A 17,434-nucleotide genomic window follows, 5' to 3' on the forward strand; every position below is an offset into this window, starting at 1 on the left:
TGAACAAGCCAGTTCTAGGGTTCAGGTCTGTAGCTCTGTAATTTGTACTGCTCACTTCTCTCAGGATCTTAAATTCCACCATCTCATGGTTGCTGCAGCCAAGGCTGTCCTGGACATTCACAACTCTGTCCAGTTCTTCCGTGTTCTCCCCAGTAGCAGGTCCAGCAGAACCTCCCCCATCCCTTGCTGGTTACCTACATCAAGATCTGGTGCATGGCTCCCTGCAGACCCCTCTGATGTGCCAGCAGTGGTCACTCCAGCATCCCACCATCACTGTGCTGATTCCATGAGACCCGGAGTCTCTGTCGTGACTCCAGGCCCCCTTCTGCACTAACAGCCATGGTCATGGTGGGATGCGTGCTGCACTCCTGAGCAATAGTCACATTCATGCTCCGTGGCAGGAGCTGGCCAGCAGCCTGGCCACACTGGTCCAGACCCAGCTATGGATGGTGTTATCAACATGCCACAGGCAGAAGCCACAGACAAAAGCAGACAGGCTTTGTTTGTGACCAAATGACAACCATCATTAACTGCCTGGCAAGTGGGCAAAGGGCTGGATATCTTCTCTGAAGCTCAGCCTAAGGTTAGGGCTTGTAGAGAGACAACCCAGAACTACAGCTGTGTTGGGGCAGGAGGGCTGCAAAGGGACTGCCAAGAAGAACCGAGAGCTACAGAAAGAATTTGCTCCTCAGGAATTTTTCTGTCTACTGAATTGGTGGGTGCCTCACTTAAGGCTCAGCCTAAACCTAGGTTAAGGTTTAGGGCAGAAAAAAGAAATTACATCAGACATTCCCATGTAAAGCCCTTGATCTAAAAATTTCACTTTTTTTCTCTTCATCTCACTCTTAATTTCTTCAGGTGCAGATATCACACTGCCCACTCCCACACTGCCCTTCAGGTCCCTCTCAAATGCACATATTTTAAGGCTGAGATACATTACCTTTGGAGAAGACACTTTAACGTGGACAATAATTGGTGCTAAAGATGTCTTGATAAGTTGTGCAGGGTGATTGATAGTGTCTGCATCTAGGACAACCAGTTGTAAGGACCTGGCCAGCTCAAAGATTCTTTCAATTTCACTCTGTACTTCAGCTAGTAAAGAAAGACAAAAGAGGTGAAAGCCATCAACCCCAGCATTACTTAAGACAAAAAATCATCACCCATTTATTTTCATAGACTGTATACATTCAGTATATGAACTCTGTATGTGAATTAATGTCATTTCCATACAATAACCTATTACTCAAGGCAATTTTTGAAGACAATTCTGTTGCCTGCAAATACCTACATACTATGTTCCTTTATAATATCAGTCTATTTAAACACTGGGTACAATTAAATGCGTGTTTCTATTAACATGAAATAGACTTAAGCATATTTTCCAAATCTGCTAAATAGCTTAGGAGCTGTAAGATTTTTTTATTTTAGACAGCAAGTGATGCATGGATATTTCTTAAAACTTTTTTTGTTCTCAGATTGTAATTCTGATTTAACTTAAACAAGAGTCCATACAAAAAGCAGAATTGAGACCTCCTAATTCTATAACCACAAAAAATTGTTTATGTCAAATAACTGACAGGGTATTATTTAAAAAGACACTAATGTCAATGCTCACACCAAAGCACTTTTGTCTGAAGAAAACAGAGAGATTTATTTCCATGCAAATTATGTTTCTGATATTCATTGTTCTGACCCTTCTTTATCATTCACATGCACGTGACAAATTTTAAATAGATAAACTCAGCACAAGTTGAAGCCTGTAAGTTATACCACCGAACACAAAAGAGCTGTATGTCAGCAATTTATATGCATTTCATTTGCCTACGAGCTGTTCCACAGAGCTACACATGTTCACAGGCACAAGAAGATTTAGTACTCACCTTCGCAGCACTTAATTTTGGGGTGCCTACTCCTGCACTAGAATGCCAACTAGAAGTGAAGCGTCCTACAACCTAAACCTCTAGTTCAAATAGTCACTCAGGATGTCAGTGAATTGGGTTTAAGAGCTGCTTCTTCCTGAGAAGACTGAAAACCAACTCCTCCTACCTCCTAGGATGGTATCCCAGAGACCGGGTTATTGGTATGCACAAACTACACACAAATTTCCACCCTTGTGAAAGAAAGAAAAATTCATCAGGCCAGTGTAACCCAGCAGTCATGACACTGTGAGGAGAGAGTGGGAAGACCCAGAGTCTCATGGCTAGACAGCAAAATTAAGCTGTAGCTGTTCCAAGATTAAATACAAAACCAGTCCCAGGGTCAGGAACAACACGTCAGGCTGGATGGGGCTCTGAGCACTCTTATCTACTTGGAGAAGTCCCTGCTCACCGCAGGGGGGTTGGACCAGATGACCTCTAAAGGTCCCTTCCAGCCCAAATGATTCTATGATTCTATGTTTGCTTCTTGGCTGGACAAGGTGAAAGCTCTTTGGCAACCTGTGATGTGGAATTAAAAGCACAGGGCTGAGAAGAGAGCTATGAGGCCAGCTCACCTTGTGAGGAAACAGCACTGAATGCATATTCTGACCGCAGGCCCCTAACTCATCTTTTGCAAACAGCTACTATAATATTGCTTGTTCTAGCCCAGGTACTTGCTTAACGCAAGGCTCACACAGTACATTGTGCTCTGTTGCCCCTCCTCAGTGAGGAAAAATTTGTCTCCCATTTGAGTATGTGAAATTCAGAATTATACATTAAAATGCTGTAGACACATTTAAAACTGCAGAACCGATGACATCCTGTTGCTTTCCTCCAGTATGTAACCGTGTGTTCAGAATTACATCTATGTCAATGTCTTACCTAAACTGGATCTTGTATTTGACCGCTCAATTATTGCCCTCTTGCTTGGATTATTTAGAACAGACCTCTTAGCAAGAGAAATGTCAGCTGTCACTCTAGTTATTGATATCCTATGAGTAAGAACACAGGACAGAACAAAAACACAGTAGTCAGATTTTCAGTGCACTGTGCATGATTTACAGCCACATTCCATTCCAAAGTGCAAAGACAATAAAATACCACTCAGACGTGTTTTATAGCTGAGTTAGGTCATCACTAAAGAACAACTGAAGAGAAATGCTGCATAACTGTGAAGTATTTTCTGTTCCCTACCCTATTGTAGACTCTGGCATATAGTTTCTGCTATGCTACTTAATGCATTAGTTAACTTCTCTCCTCCCCAACTCACTCATCTCCTACACAAATTTAGACAGTAACATAAAGACTGCAAGTTATGTGAGTCGTAGGGCATACGGAACAACAGAGTCATAACAGTAACAGCACTTCTCTTCCCAGACAGTTAAACCAGTGATTAAACCTGATGTTGCTGAGCGGTAAGGAAGGGCCATGTTTGGACACCTGAGCAGACCATGCCACTCATATCTGAGTGTCTGTGAGTTGCTGAACAGAGCTGCTTTGCTTTGGGAGACTGGTCCTCCAACACACGCTCTCCTTTTCCAGCCAGGGAGCTCTGCTGATGGGCTAAATGACTTGGCTCATGGCTGAACAGGAGAAAAGTTGAGCCACAGCTATCTGTACTGCTCAAGCATCCTCTTTAACTTAAGGAAGGTGATTTTTTTTTTTTTAAACTTGATCTGTCAGTGAGCTGACAAGAAACAAAAGGTTATAAAACAAAGACTATGCAATCACTTCACGTAAAATTCATTTAGGAGGACTGTGATGAGCCAAAGAGCCATGAATAATGAAAAGAAAGCAAGCTGGAAATGACTAGCAGCTCTTCCATAGAACCTAAGATTTATGCAGGTCTAAGTGAAATTATCAGATGGAGCGTTAACAAGAAGCGCAAGTGTTTTTCTACATAATACATAAATAAATTTATTGCCAGAAAATACAGTAGAGACCAAAAGTATAAATGGGTTTAAAAAAGAAATGGGAGAAGTTAATGAATCAGGGGTCTAGAGGTGACAACAAAACACAGTGGTCCAGATCGCACCTCTGGCTCAGGGAGCTCCTACATCTCTGACTGCTGCCATCAGAGACGTGTAACAGAGGAAAGACCACAAACGCTCACCTACTGTGCCAGATATAAGAAGCATTTCATTCTTCCCAAGTAAGTAGTAACCCTAATAGCACTGCTGCTGAAAGACGTTAAGAAAAAAATGTGCCTTTGCTATGTTTTGTTTACACAGTGCATAGAGTCAGGCTTGGTCTATGCAACAGTGGTTAAACACAATGCATGTAAAAAACAATGCCGTTCGAGCCTCTGCAGCAGCCATTCCCTGCACGGCTTGTGCCAGCCAAGCTTTAGCAGGCTCCTTTCCGCAGGCCGGCACAACACAGCCCGCGGGCCCTTCCTTCAGTTCACTGGCCAGAAGAGGATGTTGCAGTTACAAAAGAAGGAGCTGACAGAAGCCAAGTGTATTAAGAGGTAGGGATGGAGTCCTGCTAGTTCAAGTGTTACTGAAGTCTTTCGAAAAGCTCCTCCTTGGACAGTCATTTCCTTTCTTGGTAATGTGGACCTGTCACAAAATCGCAGAAGAGATGGAAAGAAAGAAAAAGACAAGGGAGGGAGGAGAAAGACTGCAAAGCAGCAGAAGTTGGCAGGAGGACCAAGCAGCAGCTAAGGCGCCTGAAAAGGAATTTAATTCATTTTTCTAACGTTACTCAGAGCTGAAGTCAATTGTATCAGCTTGCTTGTAGTATTTTAACTTTTTCAATGCTGAAATTTCATACTTCTACCCGATCTAGTTGCCAATATTGCTAACGGCAACAGGATTTCCAAAAAACACCTCACTCCAGGCAGCATCTCTCCCTTTTGCCTTGCTATGCAGACCAAAGGCATGGTGGGGGACAAGACAGCAGAGCAAGGCAAGGAGTAGTCCTGCCTCCCATCAGATTTAGCAGCCTAAACAGGCATGTCTAAGTGTGCTTTACAGTTTCTTCCCTGTATTTAGGCACTGCTGATCTTCATGGATCAGGCCTCTGCTGAGCACATTCTCATATAGGATATAAAAATATACCTCCTAAAGGATAGTCATAGCAATCACGTCGTGGCAACTGGAGATGACTTATCACTTCCAGTTGCCATGGTTTCCTACCAAAAACAATGGCTCTCAGTTACCACTGGCATATGCAAAGCTGACAGACACATGCCAACCGCTGGAAGAGAACAAACATACGCTGCGGATCTGTACCTACACCTACTGCAAGTGGGCACCGGAGCTCCTGCAATGAGCTGCAGTGGAACCAGAGCACTCACACTGCTCAGGAGCCAGGAGGGGAGGCACTGACAGGACACATCAACAGCTCAGAAAATGACAAATTTAACTGCAGGCTGCCACGTACAGCGCTTCATCTGTCAGGTTTTAAATCAATCACTACGTTTGTAGGATCTGCTAAAATCACTTGAGCCAGGCAATTAAAAATAGGGGAGGAGATGAGATATTTTGCACAGAAGTTGATCATTAAACGTTTCGTCTAAGCTGTTTCTGGGTCAGTTCAGCATTGCCATCTCTTCACTGCACCCCAAAAGGCATCTGGACCATAAATTCTACTCCACCTCTTCTAAACAACAGACACTATTATTTTCACTGTCCTAGTGCCAACATTTTAGATATTTTCAGACCTGACTTACTGTTCCATACTGGTTAGCACAGTATAAGCTCCTTTTCACATTTAGAATACACTGAACAAAGTAGGATGAAGGAAGGACAGAACTTCTCAAAGATGTAGCAGACATCTCCGACTACTGACAAGCTCCACTGCAAAGGAAGAGATGCCATGGACCAAGCCTATGTTCCTAGCAAAGAAATCCAAATTATCCTTCTCACAGCTCATCAGGAAATATTCTCTGTGTTCCAGCTGAACAAGAGGAACCCTCCTTACAATTTTTGAAGTTCGGACACACTTTTTTCTATATTTTAGTTCTCAGCATTTCTTTCTTCAAACTGCCTTTTTAAGTATTTTTGACTACCAAGAATATTTAAGAGTACATTTTTCTTAGGTGTTGGTCTGAAGCACTGTTACTGCACCCTGTTGAAATTTGCTGTTTCTGATACTTACTTCAGGGCTAGAGTGTGATTAGTTTTATTTAGAGAACATTCTGCTGTAAAGGAGCCTGGAACTTCACAAAAGGTGCTGGAATGAACTAGCCCAAATAGAGCAACTTCAAAAGAAAATCAAGAGGCACTTACTATTTGGTGTCTGCCCACTTCAGCAGCTGGCTGAGCCGGTCCAGCAGTATACACTTTTGTATCCAAAGGTTAAGAAATTTTGATACCCCCCCAAGGATTGTGAATATAACTCTACTTTTACATGCAATCAGTCATGCTTTCTCAACTGTTCCAAAACATGAAAGGAACTGGACAGCTCTTTGAAAAAAAAAACCAACAAAAAAAAGCGCAATCCACTCAGTTTGATTTACCCAACATGCAGCCAGCTCAGGCTGCAGAGCAGTGGCTTGGGAGCTCTGGAGGAAAAGGGGCCAGGAGCGAGCCAGGAGCCAGGCTCTGCCAAAAGAGCTGTTCACCGGGTGACACGGTTCCCTCCCACTCCCAGCTCAGCAAGGGGCACAGCCTGCTCCCCAGGGCAACATTAAAAACCTGAGCCTGGTAATGCCATCGTTAAAGATATTTTGGCACTTTCCATGTGCTCCAGTCACCTTTCATCTAGATTTCTCCTGTAACTTCAGGCTGGTAAGATACTGAGGCAGAATTATTCTGTTAAACCTAAGAAATCCTACTACAGATATAGCAGATATGAAGATACATGCACTTCTAGTAATACGTTTAGCTGTGTTCTACCCCACAGCTGGCTGCATTTCCGTGTTGACACAAAGCCAGTAAATCAGTTTGGAACATGCATCAATCTTCTTGCATTAAAAAAAAAAAAAATCAATCACTAAAATGTTAGTAGCACATGGGGGAAAAAAAGCATGAAAAGGACAGCATTTCTCACCTCCCATCAAACCTGTGCTTCAGGAAGTCAAAGAGAGCTTTCTGCATCATGTCTGTCACCTTTGCAGAGGTGAGGAAGATTGAACAGGGAGAATTGACAGGGAGAAAAAGAAGTCAAAAGTAAGAAAAGAGGTAAGTAGAAGGTAAGGATACTGCCAACAATCAATACCATTTATAGGTAGCAATCGTTTAATTTTCATGCTCTTGGCAGCACGCTTTGTAATAAATACTTGCAAATTTTCTGACTCATTCTCCAAAATGCAGGGAGGATGTGAGAGCTGTCACTCTTTCTGCTCCTGCCTTGACTTGCACTGAGGCATTAGAGCATACCTCACCACCTTCCATAGCAATACCATTCCCAACAGGCTTCGGAACATGTCAGAAGCATGTGGGACTATTCGGGTTCAATAGATCATTTGTATTTTTCCTACAGCAACACTATTAGAACTGGCTTAAAACTTCAGATACAAGATTTATCGTGTTGCATGTCTGTTCCAACAGAAGAGGACAACTGTTCTCAGAGAGGCCTACAAGCAGAAAAACTGAATGTTTCCACTCCTGTACAAGGCAAAGTATCTGACAGAAGAAGCTCAGCCTCAACAGCTGTCATCTACTTTATCAAGTGAGCTCCTTGTCTTTTTCAGGAGAACTCAGGCTGACACCTATTATCTGATTAAGTTCCTGCCTAGCTGCCAAAGTCCCCAGGCCTCTGGCAGTTTATTTCTCCTAGGTCATGGTTCAAAATGGTTCTTACAGAATTTAGAAAAAAAAAAGTCAAAAGAATTTTCCCATGTACGTTGCAAAGTAAGATCAATGCCTTTTTGTTACATAGACCACTATTTGTAACTGAAGTTAATATTCTGTGTTACCATTTATATACTTCGTATGTTCAAGATGTCATGTTTAGTATTATTTTCTCAAACAAAGGTGGGGAGGCATACTTGTACAGGTAAGTATTAACAAAAAGCCTCCATCCCCTCCGAACCTGAGCATCCCTAGGCAAATTAATCTGTGGTACAGCACCATGAAAGTCAATGGATGAAATTTACTCCTGTCAAGAAATGTCACCATAAAATTAAAAGGCAGAGAGTAGAACATGAAGTACCTAATTCCTGCTTTGCTAAACAACACTTTCAATCATTCTTACCAAAAAAACAATGCAAGAACACTGCATTATGCTAATAACGGTACTACATTGTAATCTTCCAAAAAGAACTATTCCAATATGTTTAATAATATCCTATAAAGTACTAACAACATTAATTAAGCTAAATGAAGAGTATCTGTGATTTTATGTTCATGTTCATTTAGTTCCTAATTCAGCAAAACACTTAACAGATGGTTAAGTTCACCAAAATGCCCTGCTAAAAGCCTATGCTCGTTTAGCACATGTTAAATGCTCATTTGAGTCTGCAGCAGGCTCGAAAAATGGGCGTCCTGTTTATCTGCGCATGTTATCATTACCTACTTCCACGTGGAACAGAGGCACATAATTTAGAAGAGTTAAAGGTTTTTTTACATATATATTTCAATATACTAATAATTTTCAAAAAATAAACGTCAAGAAAACATGCTGAAATAATAATCATCAGTTCCCATATTCCATTTCAGGTGCTGGAGAACAAAACCGAATACGCTGCAATAGTCCAGCTTCTTCATTTGCAACACCGAGTTTCAAGGGAAGATGTAAAGTTTTTGTAAGTGACAAAAGGAGAACAACGGGGAAGCTTTTTCAAAATTTTTGCTCATTAAGTTCAAAGCATGCGCTAGTTTGACTAAAATTTTACGTGTATACAGGAGTCTAGCTAGTTAATTTGACTACTCCAACTTTTTCTTGTAGGGGACAAAATTCTCTTTTTCTTACTTGATTTAATCCAGCATAACTGCTTGGACGTGCACTGTATTTAAAGCAGTAAAACTGCAAAGAAGCGCCAGTGTACTCATGTTGATGCTGAGACACCACAAGCAACAGACACTGTTGCAAGGTAGAAAAAAATTCAGCTGGTACTTCACCCAAACGGTGCAAAGCGCTAACCGTACTCTTAGTTCTTATATAACATTTTTGACAATTATTAAGTTAAGATCACTTTAAATTATGATAAAACAGTTGCACTGGACCACACACACTGACTGTACTAAGGAAGATTATAGATACGAAAATATGAACCAATTGCAAATACCTGGAATACATACCTCATAGCCTTTCAGTGATGGACCCACCAAGACAACAGGTCTCATTGATGGTACTACATCATATGGGGGAACATGTTCTGTCTAGAAGAAGAAAACCATACTTCAGATCATTAGTCAAAGAAGATCCATGTGAAAATCCTGGGAATTATGTACTAGAATTAAATAAAATAAAATGGAAACAAAAGTACTACTTACCACTTTTTGTTTCTGTTTTGCTAAAAGACCAAACGAGAACTTGGTTAAAAAACACACACTGTGTAGAACAACCATAACACTTGCAAACAAAAAACCCTTTGTCAATGCACTTTTGATTTCTCTCAGTGCACCTCCCTTTTGGTCAGCCCTGTTTAAATTGGTCATTCATTCCATTCTGGGGCAGCTGTCACTTTTCTTGAGGTCTTTTCTTAGTCCCTTAGCAAATACCGCATGTCTAGAAATAGATGTCTTTCTCCACCTCCACATGCAAGCACTTTTCTGTCAAACGTCTTAATAAGTCAGCAAAGAGTGGAAACCCGCATTTTTCATATATGGTTTTTAAAATAGAAGTATTAGAAATAGCAAGAGTTCCCTTAAATAAAATTCTGTCTTACCCGTGGAAGTGGGTGTGGCTCGAAATGTGCCAGAAACCATTTCTCCAAGACTTGAAGAAGAATTTCCACTCGATTTCCTATGGTATCAGAAAGAGCCCCATTAACACCAAGCGCCCAGAGATGCAAACGTGTGAGGTTTTAGGCAGCAGCTATGAGAAATTGCCCCATGAGAAATCCCACGGTCAAGGTGAGTCTTCACCCACATTCATGCTGCAAGAAAGCTTCCTCTGGAGTGAGAGGCGAAGAGTACCAGGCAGAGACATGGGAAAACCAAAGTGTCTGTAATCAAGTAGACCTCCACGTCTCGAAGAGCTGTGTACTGGCTATGAGGGGAGAGCAGGTTCTGCTACAGACTGAACAAAGCTCTTCTGTGATCTGCCCATAGGCTGGGAAACGCAGCGGCTCTAGTCATAGACATCTGCTAAACTCAGCACATAGCCCAGCTCTCCATGAGATCCCCCACCCAGCACTCCCTGGTCTTGCTGGGTTACTCCACCAGCATACATGACCAGCCAGACACCTCTTGGGAGGTCTGGGATCTTAACTGGTGGTTTAAACAGCTTTTGGTGAGTAGCAACAGTGGTTTAAGTATCCCATTTTGCGTTTGCTGTACCTCCCTGCTTCCAGCCAGGCAGTTCTGCCCCTGTGCCCTGCCCTCCGCTCCCTGTGCGATGCACCCAGCACAACTGCTCGGGCAGCAAACCCGCAGCAGACTGGAACACAAAACTGGTTTGGGAAGGGGGAAGATGTTCAGGTGAATCAGCTCTCTAATTCAGCTCATTGCACAAGCAGCAGAGGAGGAGATGGGAGGAGGGAAGGAGCTCAGGGCCGAAAGAAGAGGACTGTTTGAGCAACCTGATCACTGCAGGTGACACAGTCCCATGGTACAATCCAGGGCTTTAGCACAGTATTTAGTGTTTTTCACTACATACAGATAGACCAGGAAGAGGATACTAGTCCCAATCAGTATTTTGCCCTTGCTTTCTTGCCATATGCTCTCCAGAGTAGGGATTGTTTACTCCTGGACTTGGCGAATCATTTATGAATATATAATAACCTCTAGAAACTCTCTTTAATAGATGACTTCTCACTGCCTTATTCAGACAAAACTAGAATTCTTCTTCATCACGTAGAGGTTTAGTATCACAGCTAGTCACAGCTTTTAAAGAAATCTTAAGGTACAGATACTATATGACCGTATCTACTAAAGGTGCTCAAAAAGAAACTATTTTATCATTGCACATTACTTTCAATTTCATCATACAAATCCAGAAGCGTTAGCGCAAATTACTTAAAATCTTAATAGATATCCTTTACAATATTTCCCCTGTCTCCTTCATACTTGATTTTATTCTGATTATTCTCTGTAGGTGAGATTAGACAAAATCTTTGCAAGAATTGGTGATTCGATGGAGTCATGCCCATTCACACAAGCAGAGAATTTTTCTAATATGCTGCATCTGAAACAGTATCCTAAATACTCTGTTAGTGTCCGTCTCTCAGAATTAGATAATCTTCTTTCTGTACATTGAGATACACTGGCTTCCTCTGAAGCTGTTTCAAAAATTAGAAAAGCAATTTGGAAAAAGCACAGTTAATGCTGTTCAATCATTGTAAAAACATTTCCCCAGATGGTTTATACTTGAAATGATTCCTGACCTTGATTAAGTATATTAGCATGCCAATTCCCTGACAGTACTATACAGGCTCAATTATGCTCCTCTTACTTCTATATTAGGTCCAGATTCAATTGGCTTACATCTCTTTACTCTGCAGTACTAAAGGTTTTGTTCTCCTTGTTATCCGTGTGAACATTTAAATTTTGTTTTCCATTAGTGGGAATAATATGCTAGTACTAAAATAACTAAAAAAAAAAAAAAAGCATTTTGTGTATTCAGCCAATAGAAGAGTGGTTTCAGTGTCTGAACTGAAATTATCAGAATTCAGTTTTACTTCCTAGACCTGTGACCAAGTTTATATTTTTCCAGAGACCTGCAATCTCCAGCTCTAGCAGCATTGAGACACAGAATCGTCGGACTGGAAGATGAAGAACTAAAGAAGTTGAATGACAAAGCTCATCTTACAAAGTTTGAAAAGTCTGGGTTTGGCCAGAATGGATAGAAAGGAAAAAAGAAAGAAAAATCCCACAGCTGTAAGAACGCAACAGTTGAGAAAAACATCTGGCAGCCTTGGAGCACCAAGCTGACTTAAACCCATGGGGATGTAAAATCCTCTAGCCCTTCAAAATTTCTGTCATTACCACTCATACTGTATTACTGATCTTTCCTAAAGTCAATACATGTTTTTTTTCTTGTTTCTTATCGTCAATATCTAAGACGTCTATTCTCTGCAAACATGTATTTTCATTTGGAATCCTAAATCAAACACTCCTCCAAATGCACTGCAATAAAAAAGAATCAAGTGACCTTTGAAAATATTGTCCAGTGTCAGAAATTATTTTAAATTATTTTAAAAGGTTACAGCATCCTTACCCTCCATGGAAACGTCCTCTCTTCTGCTCCTGTTGAATGCGGATATTCTCCAGTCTAAGCGGGCTTGGAATAAAGCCAATCTCACAGCCCTCCTTAACCAGCCTTCCTATCCACCAGTCATTATTATATTTCTGGAACATAGAAAGGTTACTGGCTTCACTTCAAAATGCTCCATGTCCGAAACTCGGTTATGTTGTTATCCACAATCCTTAACTCCATACTGGTCAACGAAACCAGATTCACATGGACGTCTGAATGCTGGACAATCTATGTGAATTTAAGTGAAGTTAAAAGGTGCTAGGCATATTTGGCAAGTTGATGACCTCTCTGCAGCCAGACAGTGGAAAGTGGCGTTATCTGTGGCAGTACTGGCTTATCTCTTAACTGCCCCAACACATCCTGCTGTGACTTTTCCTCTGATGTCACCAACTAAGGTGCCGAGTGTGATGACGATTTAATGAGACAAACCGATTTCTGGTGAACCAAGGCCACCTAACTACCTTACAGCAGCCATATAAAGCAGTCATGCATAAAAATAACACCTTCAGATCACCATCAAAAACATTGTTACTGGTTCCTTGTAAAATCTAATGGTCCACACCAAAGATCACCACCACCACTGCCATCGTTCTTCCTTCCTCCTTTCCAGGTACTTGTACAGATGTTGGTAACATGTTATCCCTTTGCAAAAACCTTGTGTGGTGGAAAAGCTCTACAAACACCATTCTAGAAACCAAAATAAAGACAGATCAACCTATCCAAGACAACATAGAAAACTTATCAGCTCCAGCAACAAATGAAACCCGTATCTGGTTAATGCTACGGCAGAGCTCTAACCAATGTTGTGACATCTCTCTACAAATAAGGCTTTTATAGTGCTGTCGCCTAGAAGCAGCTCAACTCTTTGGAGCCATACACTTTTAAATTTATGACAGTTGAAGAAAAATTCATCTTTAGGAAGAAACTCTAATATATACCTGAAAGTATAAAATTTTATCATTAGCCTTTAGTAACACGTTTTTCTGCATTGTTGAAAGTCTGGCCTACCTTTAATGATGGGAAGATGAAAAGTGATATCATAGTGGATATCGTAGTGGAAAAGGATTTGTTGTAGCTGGCTGCCAGCAGAGCTTTTGAAGAAAAATATTTGAAACCTCATACGCTGCTATGCTTCATTGGGCACCTCAGTGTTCAAAAGAAACATTACTTTTCATGACTGACTTTCAAGTGATTAAGACCAGCACGAGTGTACCAATTTTGTTTGCATGCCTTGAGGAAAAAGTTACCACAGAAATCTTGTCTTAAAAATGATCAGTTCTCTTGGCTCCATATTTTCAAGCACCTAAGTTCTTGCAGTAACACATAAACACCATGTCCTAGTTGTCAAAGGTACAATAGCACCTAACTGAAGTCTCTGAAACATACAGAGCCTCAACAGGTTTGAGAAATAAATTAGCCGTTTTATTTATTTTTTTATGGTTGGACTTGATGATCTTTGGGGTCTCTTCCAACCATTATGATTCTATGATTCTATGATTAACCGACATATACACACAAATATTAATCGATACAGCTAGGGAAATGCAATCCTTATGCCCTCATCTTGAAAACCTGGCCTCTTTATATAGCTGTTATTTATGCAAGAGGTTCCATTATTTACCATTTCAACTTTTTAAGTATCTGTTCTTCATGCTGTTATGACTCTGATTCAGACAATGTCAGTAGGCAAAGCTTAATTTTAAATATGTTGCTTCTGCTTATGTTAACAGAACTACTTATGTTCTTTAAAATAGACAAATACTTCAGGATCCAGCATTCTGCTGTTGTAAATCAGTGAAATCAATCAATGGATTTAAACCAGTGTAAAACCTGAGTCCCATGAGCACTACCCATTCTATTTTGGTTCTATATGTATGGCTTGAACATGGGAATCTTTCTTCCATTAGCAGGTCATGGACCTCTGAGTGATGTTTCTAGACATGAGATCGGGATCAGCGTTATGCTGAGAATATCTGAACAATACAAATGCTAACGATGCAGCAAGGAACGCAGGGTTATTTGCATTAGGTCATTACTTCCCATATGTTATTCTTCGCATTCAGCATGTGGGAGGACCACACTTCATTCCTATTGGCTGCCATGCCCATGATTTCTTCTGCATTGTCAGTAATTGTTGCCACTTCATCTTTTAAGTAAGCACATAATGTATAGTCTTGTAGGAGACAGATGAGACATACAGGACACATTCTTAATATAGCAACTCATCAGTTACTGCTGCTGTTTCATCCTGTCAGCAGGGTGACCTTACTTCTTACCTAGTTTAGCATTATTCTAAAATCTGGAACCATGCTTGCTCTAGTCTCAGCAAGCCTGCCAGATCATTGAAAAACAAATTCTGCAAAGCCTTTTTCCATGCAGCTAGACTCCAGCATGGGGAACCATTCCTGAAATCCTACTGAGTTACAGCCACAGCTTCAGGCAAGCTGAAGGTTTCAGCGTTAGCAAAGCGCTAAACCCGTAGCAGCGCTGACAAATACCACTAGGCCAGATGGCTTACAGTTCAGTGGCAGTGCGATCCTGGCCATTTAGGTCTTGGAAGAAAACTCACAGAATGCCAAGACGTGGACTTGGGACACTTCTCTGGAAAAATGTACAGGTCAGCATGATGGGAGCTTAGTACATTAAATTCAATCACTGGCCTGACAATAAAGGTAGCCACATCCTAGGAAAGCCAAGATCAAGCACTTGTTTTAATGGTGATGCACAGAGTTACCTGAACGGTTACACAGGACAACGCATACTAGAAAGACAGTATGTCAGGTAGGGTACATTTCTGGTGTGAGTGGGAAAACATCGGGGAAGGTACCTGAGAAAGTGATCGGAGTGCTGTAACGGATGCAGCTGTCTGCATTCAACTTTGAGTACTAGCAAAGCACCTTTTTGTGATGGGAAGCAGGTTTAGAAAGTGGCGTACGTCAAGGGAGTTCAGGTGTGGTGCTAGACAGAACAGAACACATTCCTGGGGAACAAAGCGGGGGGCAATCAACTCTGCCTGCAGAGGCAGATTCATATTCAGTGTTCCACTTCCTCAGCAGGGGTTTAAGCACTGTTCCACACAAATATTAAAAAAAGAAACACACAAAATAAACAAACAAAAAAATCTAAATCAAACTTCCATCTGTTTGCAGCAAATTGAGAAAATGGAACAAGGGAATCAACTTCCTCTCCTGTGTCCTTCTCAGGGAGAAAGAATTTAAAGCAAAATCCCCTATTCTACCCCTGTTCTAGAGGTGCAGAAGCAGGTGTTTTCCTCCTAAGTGTGCTCAGCCTAAGGGAGATCAGTGCTCTGAAGCGATGACAGACACATGTTCAAAGAAAGAGACGAATGAGTACTGAACACCCTAAAATAAATGCAGAATGCAGAGATGAAAAGATGTTTTTGCAAGCCTATGTACAAATCTACAAAACAACAGGGGTTTATGCAAATTTGGAGGGCTCACTTCAGATAAAAGAATTGCAGAAACTATGCTCAACATGCAATTACACGTATTTTTCTCTACCAAAGCCACTCTCAGGGCCCATTTATACCCATTCTTTTTTCCTTATTTTTGTATCTGTCCTCTTCAATATCTTCTTTTCTTATTGTATTATCCTACAATCCTTACTTCCTCCCTTACAAGCCTATCTGGTGCTTTACGAAGACCTGGTGTAACCTGGTGCTACTCCACTTTCTGATCAATAGAAGCCCTTTCTGTTACGTAATCTCTGATCCATCACAAACTTCATTTGATGAAAAGAATCTGAACCTACCACATTGAAGTGTGTTTAAAATATAGCAAGATATTATTTCCTTCCTGTGACATGAAAATCCAACAAGTTGGCAACATCGAGTGTTAAAAAAGTTCAAGATAGCCACCCCAGAGTGCTGGAACTCTAAAAAGGCTGAAGTACCACCACATCATCACTAGTCAGACGGATGTGCTGTGCTCTCCTGCCTCCACTTGGCTCTTGGCTCTCTTTTTAATCTGCTATGGCTCAGCACTGACTGTTCAAATCGTAGTCCTTGGCATGTAAAAAGAATCACATTCCATTTTACTACTTCTTGGTTTTACCTCTTTAATGTGTAGGAAGTCCTTGGCATCAAAAGAGATGGCAGTGCTTGGGACAGGAACATCTTCATCCAGAGCTCCACAGTAACTCACGTTAGTCTTAACAGCAAATGCTACTGGTTTGGACTACAAATAGAAATACACATCACAAACAGTGGAAACTTTTCTGAATCAAAAACTGTACCAAATTACCAAAAACCTAGCAGTGGACATTTGCCAAATACATCAAAATTCAGACCTAATAATTTCACACAAGCCAGCAGAGTTCAGCTCACTAGAGAAGATACCCATTAATACGAGAATATTTACACTATATTCCCTCAAACATCTTGTCTGCAGATCACTTGACTCAATTGCCATTTCAAAAGATAGTATCATCATTATAAAAAAAACAGTGTGAATTTTAACAGTAGGGAAAAGATAAATGCCACATAACTTAGTTGTTATTAAAGTTGAAAAGAACACACCTTTGCCCTTTCAAGTTGTATAGCTGCTTGTTGTTCTCTTTCTTGGCGGATTGCTTCCCTATCTTCTTCCAGAGAGACATCAGAGTCTGAGGGTCTGCTTGTGTACGAATCTGCTGAGCCCTGAAATTAAATTCATGTCACTAAGAAAACATATGTAAGAAACAGAAACCCCCTCCCCAGTCAGCAATAAAATACTTTTAAAATATTTATTTCTTGATTTCTTCGGGTGGGTTTTACGTATTGTTGCTAGCACGAAAAATCTGCAGAATTTAGCAGAGAAATAACCTGGCTTTACCAATCAGGTGCACCAAGCCAAAGACAAAAACCCTAAGACAAACCTCTCTCCACTTTCAGAGAATCTCTTCACTTTCTTACTGACACAATGAAATACAGCTCAGTTGTGGGCACTGTCTAGAAACCTTTATATTTAAATCCTGTTTGACAACCTTAGACTTAAGATTGTCAAGGGCTAGGTCACATCAAATATAATTAAGGTATTATAAAGCTTGGTTAGAATCACCCCTCCCTGTAAATACAGTACTATTGCGAAAGTACTTCCCTCCCCACCGTGGGTGCCACTCACATAAAGCCTTGTTCTGTGCTTCAAGAGGGAAAAAGTGGCAAAAGTCGCATTATTAAAAGTTACTCAACAGGGCAACACAAAAGCTCT

General features: G+C 41.0%; 1 protein-coding gene across 1 annotated transcript in view; it reads right to left on the reverse strand.

Annotated features, from left to right (window-relative positions):
* The window catches only part of LOC104164251 (voltage-dependent L-type calcium channel subunit beta-4), a gene marked incomplete at its 5' end in the record, with an annotated part of 26,639 nt that extends 9,755 nt beyond the window's left edge, over positions 1-16,884 (reverse strand). Inside the window, 9 exons of the mRNA XM_009703528.1 lie at positions 941-1,092; positions 2,799-2,908; positions 6,915-6,973; positions 9,107-9,187; positions 9,302-9,321; positions 9,697-9,773; positions 12,189-12,319; positions 16,301-16,423; positions 16,765-16,884. Coding sequence (XP_009701830.1) covers positions 941-1,092; positions 2,799-2,908; positions 6,915-6,973; positions 9,107-9,187; positions 9,302-9,321; positions 9,697-9,773; positions 12,189-12,319; positions 16,301-16,423; positions 16,765-16,884 — 873 coding nt within the window. The remainder of the gene's footprint in view (positions 1-940; positions 1,093-2,798; positions 2,909-6,914; positions 6,974-9,106; positions 9,188-9,301; positions 9,322-9,696; positions 9,774-12,188; positions 12,320-16,300; positions 16,424-16,764) is intronic.
* Between the last annotated feature and the right edge of the window lie 550 nt (positions 16,885-17,434).

This window comes from Cariama cristata, unplaced genomic scaffold, assembly GCF_000690535.1.
Source record: "Cariama cristata isolate BGI_N322 unplaced genomic scaffold, ASM69053v1 scaffold20657, whole genome shotgun sequence".
NCBI classification, from domain to species: Eukaryota; Metazoa; Chordata; class Aves; order Cariamiformes; family Cariamidae; genus Cariama; species Cariama cristata.